The sequence below is a fragment of the Vicia villosa genome, linkage group LG2 (assembly GCF_029867415.1).
Source record: "Vicia villosa cultivar HV-30 ecotype Madison, WI linkage group LG2, Vvil1.0, whole genome shotgun sequence".
Lineage (NCBI taxonomy): Eukaryota > Viridiplantae > Streptophyta > Magnoliopsida > Fabales > Fabaceae > Vicia > Vicia villosa.
This window is the reverse complement of record NC_081181.1, coordinates 142,449,539-142,470,215: the sequence shown is the minus strand read 5'-3', so window position 1 is coordinate 142,470,215 and position 20,677 is coordinate 142,449,539. Positions and strand designations below refer to the sequence as shown.

The following is a 20,677-nucleotide window of genomic DNA, read 5'->3' as shown; positions in this document are numbered from 1 at the left end:
AAATCCTAACTCTTTGTCTCAATTTTTAATTTGTAATTATCAAAACCTTTTGTTTTAACATGCAGGTTCTTCATTATTTTTGTATTGAAAAAAAAAATTAAAATATGTTCGGTTTTTATTTTAGTACTCTTCATTCATAAAATGTTTTTTTATGTATATATGTAAAAAGAAGAAAACCTTTTGTTTTAAACTAGGTTCTTCATTACCTTTTTGTATTGAAATTTCTTTTATAGGATAATAAGGTGGAAAAAAATGATAGATCAAAGAATTGAATTATGAAGTATTTAATTCATTTAAAAATAATGGATGGTTCCAAAAGCTTGTGTAATTATTTAAAAAATTAAGTTATTAAAATTTGTTTTACTATTAACCTAATGGTCAATATATACTTACACTAAATATAGATATACGACTACACTGTAAATATATAATTTTTTGTATTACTGTATTTTATATTTTATATGATGCAGGTATAAATGTAAGAATTTTAGTGTAAGAATATAACAATCCTCGTAATAATATATATATATATATATATATATATATATATATATATATATATATATATATATATATATATATATATATATATATATATATATATATATATATTCATTCTCATATGACATGAATGCTCTCTGACAATCATACTAATGCATGAACAATGAGGTTGAATAATTTTTTATACATGATATACATTGGTGATTTAAGTACATAAGTTGAAGTATAGATTAGAATGAGTGAGAATCAATTTTACATGATTTATCTTATATTTAAAATGTTTTTAAAGGCCTAATTGAATTTTTAGTTCCTAAATTAAATTGTTTGTTTCTTATTGGTCCTTTAAAATAATTCTCTTAAACCTCATAACTATACTTATGTTAGTCAAGTGGTTTCCTTCTTCTAATTTTAATGAAAATATTTTAAATTTGTCCAAATTGACATTACATGCTAGGTTGTAACTTGTCGGAATTGAAATATTATTTTGACTCGTTTTGCCCTTAGAAAAATTGAGGCGTAAAATCAAAGAGTTTATCACATATTTAAATAATATTAAATTTATATACACGATATATCCTTAGACATCAATAATTTAAAATTTTAAGGCAAAATACTCATTTTAGTCCCTTAAATATACCCTTAGGTTCAGATTGGTTCCTTAATTTTTCTTTTCGTGTCACTTTGGTCCCTTAACTTCTAAAACGTTTCTTTTTAAATTTTTTGTCTAATTAGAGATGGATTTAACAACCGATTTCAGAGTTTTTTCACTATGCAACTTTTGGTCTTCATATTTTGGAGAAGCAAATATGGGTTTTGTAAGGATTCCATTTTTGATCTGAAGTTAGACAAAACTCCTCCAAGCAGTGCATAATACAACATGCTTCCTCAACAATTGCTTATGCAAAATGAAGGAAATCAGATAAAATGAGGAGAGATACTAGTGGTCCGTTCCGAACAAACAAATGGGAGAACTTAGATTTTATTTACAACAATTTGGTCAAGATTAAACTTCTCTTCATTTTATAATGATACATTAAAGAATAATGTCATTCAATGCAAAAAATTTTGGTCACAAAAGAAAACTTTTCCCAATATAAAATTTCAAAACATAAGCATTAAAAAGAAAGTTACATCAAAGAAATAGCATTACAGGACATTTCATCATACTCAAACACAGAAAATTTCTAGAGTCAATTATTAAACAACAACAAACACAGTCATGGTTTAGTTTGTAAAGCCACCCCCATCTATAATGCTTAAATATATGATCACTGCATTAAGAGCAACAACACATGCACAAAAGCAATACAATAAACCACATCCTTTTTTGTGATTGTTGCTAAGAGCTCGTATATTTTCAGTTCAGACTCAAGAGCTACACACACATATGCTTATGTACGAGCTTCTTTCGTACCATCATCAACAACATCACTTGAAAATACAGTAAAATCAGGTTTTTTGAAAATACAGTAAAATCAAGTTTTTTGTAAATACAGTAAAATCAAGTTTTTGAAAATACAGTAAAATCTAATTTTTTGAAAATACAGAAAAATTGAATTTTTCCAAAAAATAGTAAAATCGAGTTTTTTGAAAATACAGTAAAATTGAGTTTTTCCAAAAAAACCAGTAAAATCGAGTTTTTTTAAAAGACAGTAAAATCAGATATTTTTGAAAATACAGTAAAATCAACTTTTTCCAAAATTACAGTAAAATCAAGTTTTATGAAAATATAGTAAAATCGAGTTTTTTTTTGAAAATACAGTAAAATCGAGTTTTTTTGAAAATACAGTAAAATATGTTTTTTTGAAAATACAGTAAAATTGAGTTTTTCCAAAAATACAGTAAAATCTAGTGTTTTATGAAAAATATGAAATATTGATTACATTTTTGAAAATGTAAAACAAATATTTTATACAAAATATTTATTTAAAAAATGAAAAATTAATTTATATGATTAAACCAGTTTATAAAAGGAAACTGGTTCTGAACCGATTTTAAATTGAACTTGAAATGTTTAAATTAAATGGTTCAGTTCATTAACTATTTAAGTGGATCAGGTTTTATATGGTGCAATGCAATTCAATTCAAGTATACAACTCACTTAACCATATTTTTGAACACCCCTAGGATATAATGTGTTAACAATTGCTTCGTTGAAGCGCCGTTTTCTTTCGTCTGGTTTCATGAAAACAAAGATGAGATTTATAGATATTGATTGTATTATATGCTCTACACTATCCAGGAAATTTTTTGTTAGTGTTGGGAGGTAATTGACAAGGATTGTTCTCCTCTCAAGGTCATATATTAGCTATTGAGTTAGCTTTGGAGAGAAATTGGAAGAAGATTTGGCTGGAAAAGGATTCAATGATGGTAGTGCAAGCTTTTTCTAATCCACCTATTCTTCATTGGCGCATCAAAACTAGATGATTAAATTGTTTGTACATTTATCAGTCAATGGACTTCATGATATTATATATTTATAAAGAAGGTAACATTCTACAGATAAACTTGCTAGCTATGGTTTTGCCTCTAAAAGATTCACTTGGTTTAATCATATTCATTGAAAGGCATTTCTAGTGATTTCTTGTATAACAAGCTAGAAATGTCTAGACTTAGAATCATTTTCTTAAGGGTTTTGGATTAGTGTCCCATTTATCTTTAGTTTTAGTTCCTATCTTCTTTGAATATTGTTCTGGACCTGGCAAAATGGCCCATAGACCAAAGTCCAATTCATCTCAAATGCATTATACTCGACCTAAATATAAAAATAGTTCACACATTATGAAAGATACATCTCTAATCTCTAATCTACAATTTCACATTACTTACTTTGAATCTTAAACTGACTAGAGCGTTGGAGTGCTAACCATATAGGTCCACTCTACGCCTCCGTAAAGGACATCATACTTGTCGTCTAAAATCAACGTTTGTTAACTTCTCATCATTTATGGTTTCTTCGTGAAGTTGAAACATCTATTTTTGATACCCGAACTGAACAGTAGCACCGCCTGTGAAAAATGACATAAAATTCCCACTAATTTCCACACTTGGGTTGATCTTGATATGAAAAAGTTGATATGTAACCGTAAAAGAAAGAACATAGACGATAATTTTAGCGGTTATGGCTAGAATCTTGAATGCATTCTCAAAGAGGAATAGGTCTGGCGTTACTAATTGAAGAATTCCACGGTACCACGCCTTTAAGCACTTTTCCTTCATCGAATCGCTCCATACTCGTAATTGATATGGATGCTCAGAGAGTAATAGGTCGATTGGAGTTTGGATTTCGAGATCATAATAAGATCAATGGAGTTCCGAACGATGATCTTCCCCTGATTTTTGCGATCACTGTAACACCCAAGTGATCGCGACTTTATGTGTCTATTAATCGGAAAATTGCAAGTGCACAGTCGTGTCGTGTAGTCTTAAAAGATATTAAATCCACAGGGACTATGAATCGATCTACTATTATCAAAGGTTACTATGTAAAGCTAAGTCTAGTGATATTAATAATGCTTTTAAGGGAAATAAAACTTAGATCTAGATAAGATATTAAAATGAGTGGATATTTGTATGTAATTCATCAAACTTAAGGAATCCAAAGTTCCATTGGCCTGGTTTTTAATCTACCAAAAATCCTTTACTAACTAAGTCAGTTTAAAAGTCCTCATCTCAAACTCTCGCTCTGTTGAATCACACTATAGTCCTAACTCGTAACGTACGCTCTCGTTGTCCCATTAGATTTAGAAGTACTTTTTGAAAACAACATAATTAATAAAATGCCTTTTTCATGTAAATAATATCTATTTAAAAACCCTTGTCTCAAACTCTCGCTCTATTGACTTAGATTATGCAAATAATCCCTAACGCATACTTTCGCTGTCCCGCCGAGTTTAAAAACACTTTTGGAAAATAAATAAATATCTAATCAGTTTTAATACGCTCTCGTTGTCCTTAAAACTAATGTCTAGTATCCACTATCTGGTTTTAAATCTCAAACTCTCGCTCTGTTGATTTTAAACTTTAGTCAGTTTTTACTCTCGTAACAAACTTTTAATACTGTTAATTGGATACTAAACCAGAAAAAGGTGATTTTCAATAAAATATTATTCAGGCCAATTTATTTCGGATCCCTTGGTTAAATTAATTTACATACCGATATCTGATTAATTTAGCCATACATACTTTTTAAATTAAACATGCATAAACAATTTCGATTTATAAATTCGGGCATATTCATTGGCATACAACAGATAATCATGCAATAATGGTTTAATAAATAAATAAATACTATAAATAAGAAACCTGAAAATAGAAGGTACTGGAATTAAACTTTAAATCTTGAAGTAATGGAACTTCCACCACAAGTCGGTTGCATTGCTCTTTAAAAATTAATCAACGGAAAGTAAACCAAAGAATGAAAAGAACTTGAATCTAACGTAAGGTCAGACCAGTTAAAAGTTCACAATAATTTCCGGTGTAGAAATTGCTGTGAGAAAAATAAAGTAAAGACTGAAAGAATGCAGAAAGTAAAATTGCTGGAAAGAAATTACGGAATCGAAAACTAAGATTGCAATTTGCTGGTAAAAAAATTTGGAACCCTTCAATGTGAATTCAGTGTTGTTTATATAGTCTCATGTAGTAACGGTCATCTTGGCTTCAAGTCTTTCCGTCCCCATATTTTTCTCCGGAAATATAGTGCATGCATGGAACTTGGCAAAAAGATAGGGACGTGCGTCATTAGGTTTTGAAGCATTTCTTTGAAGAAGTCTTGAGACGGACGTCTCAAGTATGAAGAGGAGTGGGGACGGGCGTCTCACCTTTGGAGACGTGGGCTGCAATTGGGCCTTGGAATTTGGTGACGGGCGTCTCCTTCTTTTGGGCTTGTGAGACGGGCATCTCATCCCCTTCGTGGGCTGGGCCTCAAATGTGCTTCTTGTTCATTTTGCTTTGCACCTCCAATTCTAAATTGCTTCCCTCTTCTTTCTTTTGTCTTTTTAAGTTGATTTTCTAAATTTCTTCTTCTTTTGACAAATAATTTTCACACGAACATAATACCTGAAACATCGAAAATACCAACATAATACTAAAATAAAGTAATTTAACTAAATGAAAATACTAACATTATTCATGAGAATCAAATCAAATATGTTATATAAATTCGTGTTATCAAACTCTCCTATACTTGAACCTTTGCTTGTCCTCAAGCAAATAATCAGATAAAACAGCTGGACAATAAAAATTAAATACAGGCTCATTACATCGCTCGAGTTGTACTTGACTACGGAGTGTTCTTGTTAGAACCCTATGAGATTAATTTTAACACTAAAAGTACAGTAACGACACTAGAGAACTCGACATATACATACCAATTTGAATCATGTCGTTATAGCTTAACCTTATTCTTGTCGCTTTGTTTTACCCGTTTCATTCGCGCGCAATCACATTAAGCCCATTATCTTTTCACGCACATAGTAGAGAAGTCGGTTTGTGATTATGATCCTTAAGCATGGAGTTCTGGCACAATTACGTGGTATACTTCTTTTATGCTCCATTGCAAGTTGCGGGGGATCGAACCGAAGTTCTCCCTACCAAGTTCAGTACCAGATAACTTCTGAACCAACTAACAATGAGTTTCTTTTTATCAAATATCTTAGGTTCTGCAACCGTTGGGTTAAATGACCGGGTGAGGGTCACCTAACTTAGTTGGTACATTCCCAATAACAATAAAGCATAAAGATTCTTATATTTTTTTATGTGGATCATTCACTTATATTCATCGACTCTTTACGTAGTTTGTGTTTAAGACGGTGTCGACTGCTAGATAAACTACTCAAGGTTACTTTAAAACTAAAGTTTATGGTTTCGGTATAATAGGTACTTGTCGCGGGGAAAAATCGTATCCTTTTTCGGGATGAGACACCTGATGCCTTCTTTGGGCTCGAGTGCTCAAAAAAATGATTTTTCTTTTGTTCCGACCAAACTTTTTATTGTTTCCAAAGTAGGAAAAGGAAAAAAGCTGCAATAACCTTAAAAGTGGAGGAGAGATCTTTGGGTAAGAGGGTTGGTTATACGAAGGGAAGGTATTAGCACCCAACGTATCTATAGTACTCTATAGGTTTCTTTTCTATGTTTTTCATTCCATGTTATTGAGAGGTTCTTGTGAAATAGGTGGGACCTAAGGTGTTTGTTTGATTATGCTCGCAAAGATCATCGCGATCCTCTGCATACATATCCCTTAGAGGGAATCAGAGCATCTGTAGCTCGGGTCTACGGGTGCTAAGGTTTGAATAGTTTGAGGGAGAAGTTTTGCTCGCCAAGGATACGACCTTGTGCCTACGTATTCTCAAAGGGATGTTGAGAAAGTCAGAGCAATCGTAGTTCCCACTTATGCTAGTGGAAGCAAAGGATAAGAGACAAATGTCATCTAAATGTTCGATGTATCTAATCTATATCATCACATACATCTGTTTGTTTTTTGTTTGAAAATCTTTTCATTATAAGCCCTGGGCCATGCCACTTATGGTGCTTAGAATGATAAAGATGCTTTTTAGCCAGCCTTGTAGCAAAAACTTTCAATGAAGTCAGCCTTGTGACAAAAAATTTTGATTAATCAGCCAGCCTTGTGGCAAAAGTTTCAATGAAGTCAGCCTTGTGACAAAAACTTTGATTAATCAGCCAGTATGGTGGCAAAAAGTTTGATTGATTAGCCAGCCTTGTGGCAAAAAAGTTTGATTGATTGATTGATTGATTGATTGTTTGTGATGATATAGAAGAGATACTCCTATTATAGAGATGATAAATGTATAATCTCCTAGGGTATTTGATTTGGATATTGGGGATGTTTATAAGAAGCCCATGGGTCCTTGTACGAAGCCCAAGAGGAGGCTATCCGAGGGTCCTTGCATTGTAAGCCCAAGAGGAGGCTATGGGAGGGACAATCGAGGGTCCTTGCATTGTAAGCCCAAGAGAAGGCTATGGGAGGGACACTCGTTTGTACGAAGCCCAAGAGGAGGCATGGTATAGTTGGTTTGAGCTCTTAGAGCGATTTCACCGGGAAACCATACTCTATGTCCTAACCTAAACTAGGGAGATTCTTTGCACGAAGCCCAATAGGAGGCTATCGGGAACCTAGTGTTGTACTAAGTTGAACAAGTATATATAACATGAATAAACACATGAACAAGTATGAACAAACATGGACAAACATGAACAAGTATGAACAATTACATATATATGTCAAGGTGTGTGTATACAATGGAGTTTATGAAGGAAATATACCTGTAAGCATGATCCGTTTGTATACACGGGGCTCGGGACTTATACTCGGGGAGAGGCCCATTGAGTGTATTCAAAAGCTATGTAAACAAGTATTTACAAAAGGGATTTGGGACTTATACCTACATGGAGGCCCATGGTATTTTTGGGAAGATTTAAAGAAAACCTTCATTTTTTATTAGTTATTCAAAGTTAAAAATCAAATTGATCGAGGTATGTACAAAAAGGTGTATGTACAAATTAAATACCTAATTTCATGTAAAGGGATGGGACTTATACCTATGTGGAGGCCCATGTTTTATTTTATAAAACATGGTTGATTGTTTTTGTTAAAAAGCGCGAGGTTTTGAAAACAGTTTGAAAGTTTTTGTTTTGAAAGAAGTTTTCTGTTTAAAGAAAAACTGTACAAAGAAAAAGGAAAGGGACTTATACTCTCTAATATTCGAGAGGCCCATGTTTGAAAATCAATTGATCAATCCAAAAAAAGATTTAATCAATAGTTTCTTTTGAAAAGAAAAACCAAAAAGAAACGGTTTATCGTTTTGAAAAATTGTGATCGTTTGTTTTAAAACGGTTTGAATTTTGACAAAAGTCAACTTAATTAAGATAAAAAACAAATTTCATGCTTAATTAAGACCTAAATAATTAGGGTTTGATCAAAAATATTTACAAGTGATTAAGTTTAAAAAAATCAAATGAAAAACAATATTTAAAGTATTAAAAAACACTTAAAAACATGTCATTTTAAACTTAATTAAAAATGTATTAAATAAATATATTTTTTTTGTGATTTTTTTAGTATTCATAAAATATATGTGTTAAATAAAAAGTGTGCAAAAAATGAAGCAAAAATGAATTGATTTGGTTAGTTAATTAATTAGTTAAAGTTGTTAAAAAAAATTGAAGAAAATAAGTGTTTAAAAAAATGGTTTGGTCCTGCCAGGGTTTGAACCCACGCCCTTACTCTCACCAGCCAAAACACTTGCCAACTGAGCCACGCTTGTGGCTTGTAATACATACGCGTTCAATTAAATATATTTTAAAACAAGGATTTGAATTTTCCAAACCAAAAAACGCGCCAAGAACACAACCCTAACTGATTTTTGAAAATCATTGAAACTGTGTTGTTTTGATCAAGTAAAGGGTCTATCTCACTCGGTTTTTCACGAGGAACATGATGGTGTCCTCATAATTCATTTATTTTTTCTCTAAGGTGGTCAATTTTGTGATGAACACAAAGAACCCTAATTCTGAATTTGAACATGAAACCGTGTACGATTGATGAATTGTGAAATTGATTGAGGGCTATTGATCAGTGATAGTGCAGAAACAAGATGGCAACTCAATTTTTCATTTATGATGCATGTATGTATGAGTTTGAAGTTCATAAGACTTACCTTCAAAAACGGCCAAACTGGGAATTGAATTTTGATCTGGAGGTGTTACAGATGCTTTGTAACAATCTGGATAGCTTCAATGATGATTATGGAAGGTGTCTGGATGCTTGGAGTGAATTGAAAACACCTGGAGCAGTTGGAGGTACCCGATCTGCAGTTAAGCCTAAGTGTGAATCGAGCTCGATGATTCTGATGTTTTAGGTTGATGATGAGTGTTTGGATAGCTCATATGTGATATATGTGAGGTGTGGGAAGTGTTAATTTGGACAGAAATGAGCTGGAATGAAAATTGGCATGATAAGGCTCTTCATGTGTTCATATGGAGGTTGAAGAGTGAATCTGAGTTTTGGGGTGATTTGGGGTGTGTGAGTGGTTCAAACACATCCCATATGATGTTTATGAGTTGCTAGAACCATCACTTTGGCCATAACTTCAAGGGTTTGGAGGTTGAGTTTTCTACCTCTTAGAAACTTAAGAAACTTGTATTCTAAGAAAGAAAGAGAAAGCCTATAATTTGTGAGGCTTTGGTGTGATTTTGAATGGAGTTTGGACCTCTATTTATAGGCCAAGAGTTCTGAATGCAGAGCTTGGCAAGTTGATCAAAGAAGTGATGATTTGGCTTAAGAGATAAAAAGGAATCTTTTACATTTAATGCAAAATGGTTAAAGTAACTTAACCATGGTCATTCTTCCAAGCTTCTTATCCTCTTCCATTCTGATCTTCAAATCAGAAAATATCTTCAATTATTGCCTTGATGCATCATTACTTGCATTATTTGGCAAATTGGTTCATAACTTAGTGAAAATGGTTTGAAATTTCAAGTGAAAATGATCACTAAATGCATAATTCAAAACCATAGCTATGCTCCATATTTTTTCATGCTCTTGAACATTTTGGAAAGCTCATATTACACACTTCAAAACCCTAGTTGAAAGTTTCTTCAAGACCTTTAAGGAAATGGGTGAAAAAGATCCATGAATTTTGAAGAAAATGAGGTTTTAAGTGAAATTTTCAAAAGATACCAACTTTGAAGCTCCATATCTCTTAAATGGTTGATCTTTTGGAAAAAAATTATATGTGACAAATTTGTTCATTGGATCAAAATCTACAACTTTCATGTTGGAAGTTTTTTTCAGTTTGTAGGTGAAATTTTGAGAAATTCCCTTCCAAAGTTTGGAAAAAAACCATTGAAAAACACTTAGAAATTTTTCTAAGTATAAAAGTCAAACTTTTGACTTTTTGATTCTTGATTGATTTTCTTGATTTTTCTTGACCAAATGACTTCATATATCATATATTGATGATTCAAAACTTCAAAAGTCAAGGTTGACCAAAATTCCCCAAAAGTCAATGGTGATCTTGTACAGTTAACTTTTTCAGACGAATCGCGTTTCTGGAGATTTTAAATGAACCAAGCTATCCTCACCAAATGAATGGTATGAATGGATCATATTGAGTTATTGGAGGACCTTGATCCATGGTTTAAGTTATGGCACCATGTTCTGATTAAAAAGTCAGCTGTCTAGTGAATTAGGTCAAAAACCCTAATTGTCGACCTGATGAGATTGATGACTGTGGATCTTGAATTGAGATGCAATTCCCACTGGATGCTGTCATAGGGATTATTTGAGGATGATTGAAACTTTTGATTGACTTCCTGGGGATTTTTAGGGTTTCCCAAATGTGATCCCTGATTTCAGTCCCTGATAGTTCAAAACCCTAATCTGATGATTTGAAACTTCACTGTTGATCAATCCTTGTGTAGGAGATGTCTTGAGCCAATAGATTAGGCCAAAATGATGTACTTGGGGTCTTGAGGTCATGTCCCAAGTCATTAGGTCAAATCCTGAGCAAAAGTCAGGGGTGCTATCTTCAGTCAAAACCCTAATCGGGTTGATTCAGAGCCTTTGAGTTTGTTGAAATGAATCTCTGAGGACCAAATGTTGATTGTTGATGAAGATGATTCATTTGAAATGAAGGGGGAACAAAACCCTAATTGATTGTTGCTTGTACTGATGAGTGATTTCTTGATTAAACCCTGCTGAGTCACAAGTAGCAAACACAAGCTATGCAATTTGTTAGAGATGCAAATGATGCATATGCTATGATATGAGGTGGTATCTTAGGTCAAAAATTGGGGTATGACAGTACTCAAATCAGTGATGCATACTCGGGAGTTTTAGAGTGTCGAGACGGTAATAGTATTGTCTCAATTTCACTCAAGTTTCTAACATGTCTTGTAAATAAGTAACCTCATACTTTCGAACGTGTAGAGTCATGCATCTAATCACTCGAAAATTTTGTTATGGGTCAATAAAATAGAAGAATTCGAATAAACACGAAAATTATGCATATAAAACTTAAGAGCACATAAAAATGCTTTTTATTGAATGGAAAGTTTGCAACAAAGAAAATAAATAAAGTGGGAGAAACAATACGACTCCCCTACACTTAATACGAGCATTGTCCTCAATGTGTAAAAATAGGGAAAATAAAAACCACTCCTTGTTATCCCAACTGCATGCTCTGCCTCCGCCTCGAGTTCGGGGACGTCTACGCCTATTGTCGTCATAGTCTTGCATGCCATCTACTCGAAAGTTGAGAGCATGCATTTCTTTGCTAAATCCCGCCATTTGGGGAGACATAGCTTCATAGTTTAGGTTGTTCCAATAAGCGTAGTCGTGTTGATCGCACTGCAATTTTTTAACCAGCCGCAATGTTTCATTTTGATTAATTTGCATTGTTTGAAACAATTGATCTTGTCGTAATATTAATTGCACCATACATGGCTTCAAGAGTGGCCGGTGGAGGATTATTTTCTGGAGGTGGTTGAGCAGCAGGTTGGTGGTTTTTAGGTGAAGGATTACCTTGATCGATTTCTTGTTATATCTCATCCACCGCGGAGTTTTCTAGTTCAGCTTAGTTTTCTTGTGCATCAAGATCAAAACGCCAACGCTGAAAATACCATACATTAATCCAATCCGGATAGGGTAAGATTACACTTGGGACCGGGTTTTTGTTAATTGATAACACGATTTTATATCGTATATTTAGCTTAAAATCCATAGATACTTATAGCTTTTTCCGTTTATTATGTTAATTTATTATGATATTACGCGTGTTTTTGCTTTGTTTCAGGTTTTACACTCTTACTATGCCGAATTGTGAAAAAGAGAAGAAATTGAGCCAAAACGACCGTTTTCTATGCCTAAAAGACATAAATTGGGTGCTGAAGTAAAAAGGGAGTGCAATTAAAGGCCAAGTGTGCTGAAAGAGGCCCAAAGACTCAATGAAGTAATCCAGCCCACGAAGGAAAGCAGCCCAAGCCACACAAGTAAGCAGAGACGCACGTCTCTGCCACCTCAGCAAAAGGGAGACGCACGTCTCCACCTCCCTAAATTCTCTCCACTTGAGACTCACGTCTCAAGTCTCCCTGAAGAATAGGAGACGCACGTCTCCACGTCCCAATCTGCAGAAGTTCCTCTTTTCACGCAAAGCAACTGCAAAGCCCCTCCTATAAATAGGACCAGTCACTTCTCTTCAATCTGTCCGATTTCCTGCCAACGAAGTGCTGCCGAAATTGTACCGCGAACTGCTTTTCCTTATTCTGCTTTCATTTAACCGTTTATTTTCTCACAACGATTTCTACACTGGAAATTGTTGTGAACTTTTCGTAGATCTAGCCTTACGTTAGATTTATCGTTTTATTTCATTGTTTTTATTTTCTGCCATTTAAATTCCGAAGAACGATCTAGCCAACCTGTGGTGGAAGTTCGAGTACTTCAAGATTCAATTCAATTCAGATTTATTTTAATTCAGGTTTTTTATTTACCGCCTTTATTTATATTATTATTGCATGATATATTATATGCCATTTAATATGTCTATTATTATGAACCGAACCGATTTATGCATGTTTAATCATATTAATATGTCTGGCTAAATTACTAAAGGTGTCGGTATGTAAAGTAAGTTAACCGTAGGGATCCGAAATAAATTGGCTTAAATTATGTTTTATTAATTATCACTTATTTTTGGTTTATATGTCTAGTTTAATTAGTAAGTCTTAAAACCAATAGAGCGAAAGTTTGAGGGCTTAGGACGGTCAAAGGTTAAAACCAATAGAGCGGAAGTTTGAGGACTTTAACTGGATAGTAGACATAGGACATTAGTTTTAAGGATGGCGAAAGCGTATTAAAACTAATTGGAACTTATTTATTTTCAAAAATTGTTTTTACACTCGAGCGGGATGGCGAAAGCGTACGTTAGGGTTATTAGCTTGCTCCGAGTCAACAGAGCGAAAGTTTGAGATTAGGAGATTTAAATAGATAACAACCTCGTAAAATAGGCATTTTATTAATTACATTGTTTCCAAAAAGCTCTTCTAAAATCTAATGGGATGGCGAAAGCGTACATTAGGATTAGGATAGTAGTCTGAATCAACAGAGCGAAAGTTTGAGACGAGGATTTTTAATCAATTGGAATTAGTAAAGATTTTTAATTTAATTATGCAAAAGCCAATGGACCTTCGGATTACCTTTAGTTAAACGAAATACATACTGATACCTGTCTTTTATTATTATTCTTAATTTTCTCACAATCACTTTCCCTTAGGAACAATCGAAATTTTAGTACTCCTAGCTTTACATAGTAACCTTAGATAACGGTAGATCGATTCATAGTCCCTGTGGATTCGATATCTTTTAAAACTACACGACACGACTGTGCACTTGCAGCTATCAGATTTATAGACACGTAAAGTCGCGATCAAGTTTTTGGCGCCGTTGCCGGGGACTATTTAAGTCGATATCGTAACTCACTGTTACACCGTAGAGACTAGGACAATTCTTCCCTTTCTTTCTGAACGATTGTATGCCAAATACTCGTTCACAAGGAGGAGATTTAATACAACGAATTAATGAGATCGAACGTTTCATTAACGTTAAACGACGAGCTCGTAATCTTCCCGAAGTAGCAGAAATTCCGATTAATCAGGAATTGATTTTTACTGATCAAATTAATCAAATTACCCCGAAGTTAGAGATGGCTGCTATTCGTCCTCTTAGAGATTATGCCGCTCCTTCGCACGCTGAACCGCATTCAAGTATCGCACCACCTGCGATTGAGGCGAACAATTTCGAACTGAAACCTTCACTGGTCCAAGCTGTTCAACAGAATCAATTCTCTGGAAGCCCTGTAGACGACCCCAATCTCCATTTATCCGTGTTCGTGCAATACGCCGACACTATCAAAGCCAACAACGTTAGTTCCGAAGCTATTCGATTACGCCTTTTCCCTTTCTCCTTGAGAGATAGAGCGAGAGCGTGGCTTCAATCCCTGCCTTCCAATTCCATAACTACGTGGGACGAATTGAAGAGAGTATTCTTAGCGAGATACTTTCCGCCTAGCAAAACTGCTATGCTTAGAGGTCAAATCAACGGATTTACCCAGAAAGATAACGAATCGCTCTTCGAAGCTTGGGAACGTTACAAGGACATGCTTAGAATATGCCCTCATCATGGACTCAAACCATGGCTGATCATCCATACTTTCTATGGTGGTCTTTTATATAACACTAAAATGACTATAGATGCCGCTGCTGGCGGAGCATTAATGGACAAACCCCATGATGAAGCATACAAACTCATAGAGAACATGGCACAAAACCATTACCAATGGGGTGGAGAACGAGCCGCTCTAGAGAAAACCCAAACCAAAGGAGGAATGTACGAAATAAGTGGTATAGACCGCGTTAACGCTAAAGTAGACGCTTTAACTCAAAAGATCGAGAACTTAACCATCACTCCTTCAGCCACCGCTGCCGCTGTAACACCTAACTGCGAGATTTGTGGATTGACTGGACATGTAGTTGCTGAATGCCAACTCTTGAATGGAGTCCCATCTGATCAAGTAAATTACGCTCAAGGAAACCCTTATTCTAACACGTACAACCCTGGATGGAAAAACCACCCGAACTTTTCTTATAAGAACAACAATGCGTTGTACGCGCCTGGACAAGCACCTGCTGTACCTCCTGGCTACCAAAAAGCGCCTGTAGCTGCTCAAAACACCCCTAGGAAGTCAAATCTAGAAATCATGATGGAGAACTTCATAGCTTCCCAACAACAAACCAATAAGGACTTCCTGAATCAAAACATCCACAATAGCGAGCAACTAAAACAACTATCGAACAAAGTAGATGCTTTAGCTACGCATAACAAAATGTTAGAAACTCAAATCTCACAAGTAGCTCAACAACAAGCACCTACTGCTGCCCCTGCTGGCGCGTTTCCTGCTCAACCTCAACCCAATCCTAAAGGACATGCGAACGCGATAACACTACGAAGTGGAACGAATTACGATGGACCCATAGATCCTAGAACCCAAAACGTACCCATGTCACAACAAGAGCCAAAGGAAACCCAAAAGAAAACAACTGATGAACAAACTGCTAAGACTGATGAGAACAATAACGAAGTGGAACCCGAAAAAGAGAAACCTTATGTTCCACCACCACCTTATAAGCCACCAATTCCTTACCCTCAGAGATTAGCTAAATCAAAAACCGAAGCGCAATTTAAAAGATTTGTAGAACTTCTGAAGCAATTAAACATAACCATACCGTTCACAGAAGCCATAACTGAGATGCCTTCGTACGCTAAGTTCTTAAAAGAAATCTTATCAAACAAAAAGAAACTCGAGGATAACGAAACTATAACGCTTACCGCTGAATGTAGCGCTATCATCCAAAATAACATGCCTCCAAAACTGAAAGACCCTGGTAGTTTCTCTATACCCTGCGTAATTGGAAAAACCATCATAGAAAAAGCCTTGTGCGACTTAGGAGCTAGTGTTAGTTTGATGCCTCTTTCAACCTGTAAGAAACTCAATCTAGGTGAGCTTAAAGCAACAAGAATGTCTCTTCAACTAGCAGACCGTTCAGTTAAGTACCCTGTAGGAATGTTAGAGAATATCCCTGTTCGTGTAGGTCAATTCTACATTCCAACTGACTTCATCATTATGGATATCCAAGAAGATTCTAACATCCCGATCATATTAGGAAGACCATTTTTAGTAACTGCTGGAGCAATTATAGATGTAAAGCGAGGAAAGCTTACTTTCGAAGTAGGAGAAGAGAAAATAGAATTTATCCTTTCCCAATTCCTAAAAGCACCTTCTATAATTGACACATGCTGTTCTGCTGACATAATCGACGAGTGTGTCAAGGAAATAAAATCCGAACCAAATAAGGAAACCGAGATCCTAAGAATTCCTATGCCGCCAATTCTTGAAGATGACAACTGGCGTGAGGAATATCAAGATAACCACCTGAGTGAATGCTTAGCCTTAACTCCCGATCCTATACCTGGACCTAAGAAACCTGCTGTAGAACTAAAAACACTTCCTACCGATCTTAGATACGAATTTCTAGACGAAGAACTAAACCGACCAGTTATAGTGAACGCCAACTTAGGACGAACTGAGACTGAAAAATTACTTAATGTCCTAAGAAAATACCCTACCGCTTTAGGATATAACATATCAGATCTGAAAGGTATAAGCCCTTCTCTGTGTATGCACCGCATTATGCTCGAAGACGATAGTAAAACCTCTAGGGAACATCAAAGGCGAATAAATCCTATTATGAGCGATGTGGTTAAAAAGGAAATCCAAAAACTGCTAGAAGCTGGAATAATATATCCTATATCCGATAGTAAATGGGTTAGTCCTGTTCACGTCGTACCAAAGAAAGGAGGAGTCACTGTAATCACTAATGCAAAAGGAGAATCTGTAGCACAACGTACCCAAACTGGATGGAGAATGTGCATTGACTATAGGAAGTTAAATAAAGCTACCCGAAAAGACCATTTCCCTTTACCTTTCATAGATCAAATGCTCGAACGCCTAGCTAAACACTCGCATTTTTGTTATCTGGATGGATACTCCGGATTTTTCCAAATTCCTATCCACCCTGACGACCAAGAGAAGACCACATTTACCTGTCCTTATGGTACATTCGCTTATAGACGGATGCCTTTTGGGCTCTGCAATGCACCCGCGACCTTCCAAAGATGCATGATGGCAATATTTGCCGACTTCCTAGATGGAATAATGGAGGTCTTTATGGACGACTTCTCTGTCTGTGGAGGAAGTTTTGAAACATGTTTAGAAAACCTTGAAATGGTGCTTAAACAATGTGTAAGTGTAAACCTAGTCCTTAATTGGGAAAAATGCCATTTCATGGTTCGACAAGGAATTGTACTTGGACACATCGTATCAGATAGAGGAATCGAAGTTGATAAAGCGAAAATCGAAATCATCGAAAACCTTCAACCTCCCAAAACCGTTAGAGAAATAAGAAGTTTTCTGGGACACGCTGGTTTTTACCGACGCTTCATTAAGGATTTCTCTAAAATAACCAAACCCTTAACTGAACTACTTGTGAAAGACGTCGAATTTATTTTCACCGATAAATGCACTGAAGCATTTCAAACGCTTAAACAAGCATTAATCTCTGCGCCAATTATGCAACCTCCCAACTGGAATGAGCCTTTCGAAATAATGTGTGACGCAAGTGATTATGCTGTAGGAGCCGTTCTAGGACAAAGAAAGGATAAGAAACTACATGTCATATATTATGCGAGTAAAACCCTAGACGAAGCTCAGATGAATTATGCCACGACAGATAAAGAATTATTAGCTGTCGTATTCGCATTAGACAAATTCCGTTCTTACCTGGTAGGAGCCAAAATAATCATATACACTGACCACGCCGCCATTAGGTACCTCCTAACCAAAAAGGACGCCAAACCAAGACTTTTGAAATGGATCTTGTTACTGCAAGAATTCGACCTGGAAATTAAAGATAAAAAAGGCACTGAAAATGTCGTAGCAGATCACCTCTCTCGATTAGAAAATCTGAAACCCGAACAAGTACCAATTGACGACGATTTCCCTTATGAAAGACTCATCGCCCAATTAGAAGCAAATGAATTCGAACCATACCATCCAAACTCTGAAACCGACAAATTAGCTGAAATAGCTTTAGCCCGATCTGACGCACCTTGGTATGCAGATTTTGTAAATTACCTAGCTGCTGGTGTGCTTCCTCCTGATCTAAGTTACCAACAGAAGAAGAAATTCTTCCACGACCTAAAACATTACTATTGGGACGACCCACTCTTGTTCAAAAGAGGCCCCGATGGAATCTTTAGACGTTGTGTACCCGAGGAAGAGATAAGAAGCATAATAACACACTGTCATTCTGCACCGTGTGGAGGACACCATAGCACATCCAGAACCTGCGCCAAAATCCTTCAATCTGGACTCTTCTGACCCAACCTGTGGAAAGACGTTTATTTTGCTGTACTAAGCTGTGATAGATGCCAACGAACTGGAAACATTTCAAGACGCGATGAAATGCCTCAAAAAGGCATTCTAGAAGTAGAAATATTTGACGTCTGGGGAATAGACTTCATGGGACCGTTTCCGTCATCGTTTGGAAATCAATATATACTCGTAGCCGTCGATTACGTTTCAAAATGGATAGAAGCTATTGCTTCTCCTACAAACGATACACGAGTAGTTATCAAACTTTTCAAAAACGTCATCTTTCCTAGGTTCGGTGTGCCAAGATTGGTAATTAGCGATGGTGGTTCCCATTTCATTTCAAGAATACTTGAGAAACTCCTTCGAAAATATGGAGTGAATCATCGAATAGCCACACCATACCATCCACAAACAAGCAGTCAAGTAGAAGTATCTAACCGCAAAATAAAACAAATATTGGAGAAAACTGTTGCTATATCTAGGAAAGATTGGTCAACCAAGCTAAATGAAGCTTTATGGGCTTATAGAACAGCTTTCAAAACTCCAATAGGAACTACCCCATTCAAACTCGTTTATGGAAAATCATGCCACCTACCGGTAGAGTTAGAACATAAAGCCTATTGGGCCATTAAGAACTTAAACCTAAACTACACTGCCGCTGGTGAGAAACGACTTTTAGACATAAACGAATTAGAAGAACTTAGACAAGACGTTTACGAAAACGCCAAAATCTATACAGAGCGAACGAAAAAATGGCACGACAAGCGTATATCTAGGAAAATTTTTAGCATAGGCGATAAAGTGCTTTTATTTAATTCTAGACTAAAATTATTTCCTGGTAAGTTACGATCTAGATGGTCTGGCCCTTTCGAAGTAACTAACATATTTCCAAGTGGAGCGATAGAAATCAAAGGAGAAACCGTCAAACCTTTTGTCGTAAATGGGCAACGTCTTAAGTATTACCATCATCTCGAATACGATGAAAACATCAAAGTTTTTAAACTTGACGAACTGCCCGCTCTTTCGAAAAAATAGTTTTCTATTTTAAAATCGTCGAGCTTACGACATTAAACAAAGCGCTTGGTGGGAGACAACCCACATTTATTTATTCTCTTGATTTTTTATTTTATTTTATTTTTAAAAATTTTAACCTTTAATTTTCATTTAATTATTCTATTTTTAATTATTCTAGATTTTAATTCTCTTATTTTTTTTACATACATCTTATAATAATTATTATAATTATAGCCGCTATCTTAACTCGTGAAAATACTTCCTTTTTATAATTATAATTATTATTATAACTTGTTTTATTTAATTTTATTTATTTTTAAAAATGAACACTAGCCTAGTTCTAACTTAATCTTATATTTTTCAACTTCTAGGTTTTTCATTTAACTACTAACTACGATGCAAGAAGTTGATAACATGGAAGTTGTGTTCCGTGGTAGAGGACAAGAAGCAAGATTTAACAAGCTGGCTGGAAGACACATGGATTTGACTTGCTATCCTCACCAACCAACTATGGTGAAACTTGGTATCGAAGAAAGTATCCTACACCTGCTTAACCAAATTGGTTGGACTGGTTCTCACTTGTTCCGCAAGTTTAGCACTTACCGGAAGCTCACTCTGGAATTCTTGAGCTCCCTGACCTATCTTCCAAACTGTGGACAAGGACTGAAAAAAGGAGTTATTCTCTTTAGACTCTTTGGTATGGAGTTTAATTTCTGCATCCGAGATTTTGCTGAAATGTTAGAACTACCTCATGGACCTGATGCATACGCCCAAGTAGCTGAAGAAAATCTTCCATACTGGGAGTTGGAAAAATACTGGGGCAAGATCACTGGAAACGACAACCCTGACGAGAATGAATTTCAATCTGAGAACATCCACAATCCTGCTTTCCGCTACTTTAACAAGATCCTTGCTCACTATATTTTTGGAAAGCCTGATAATGTCACTGAAGTTACTAGAGAAGAGTTGTTCATCATGTTTTGTACCTCTCAGAACCGCCCGGTCAATGCCATCGCATTCATGCTAACAAACTTCGAGCGCATCACGCAAGACGAAGTTTCGCCCATTAGGATCGGCGGATTTGTCACTATGATCGCTAATGCCATAGGAATGAGAGTGCCTTTGCTTAGATTGACACCTTTTGGTACCCATACCTC

At 35.5% G+C, this 20,677-nt stretch overlaps 1 protein-coding gene and 1 non-coding gene across 2 annotated transcripts; one reads left to right on the top strand and one right to left on the bottom strand.

The window, feature by feature from the left end:
* Positions 1 to 14,594: 14,594 nt before the first annotated feature.
* On the bottom strand, positions 14,595 to 14,701 carry LOC131654329 (small nucleolar RNA R71). Its single transcript, XR_009299370.1, has one exon. It is a non-coding gene; the product is annotated as a small nucleolar RNA R71 (small nucleolar RNA).
* Positions 14,702 to 15,821: 1,120 nt separating this feature from the next.
* LOC131646938 (uncharacterized) lies at positions 15,822 to 16,400 on the top strand (the record flags this gene model as incomplete). Its single annotated transcript, XM_058916864.1, has 1 exon — positions 15,822 to 16,400. A coding segment is annotated over exon 1 (579 nt), but the record flags the coding sequence as incomplete, so codon positions are not given.
* Positions 16,401 to 20,677: the final 4,277 nt, after the last annotated feature.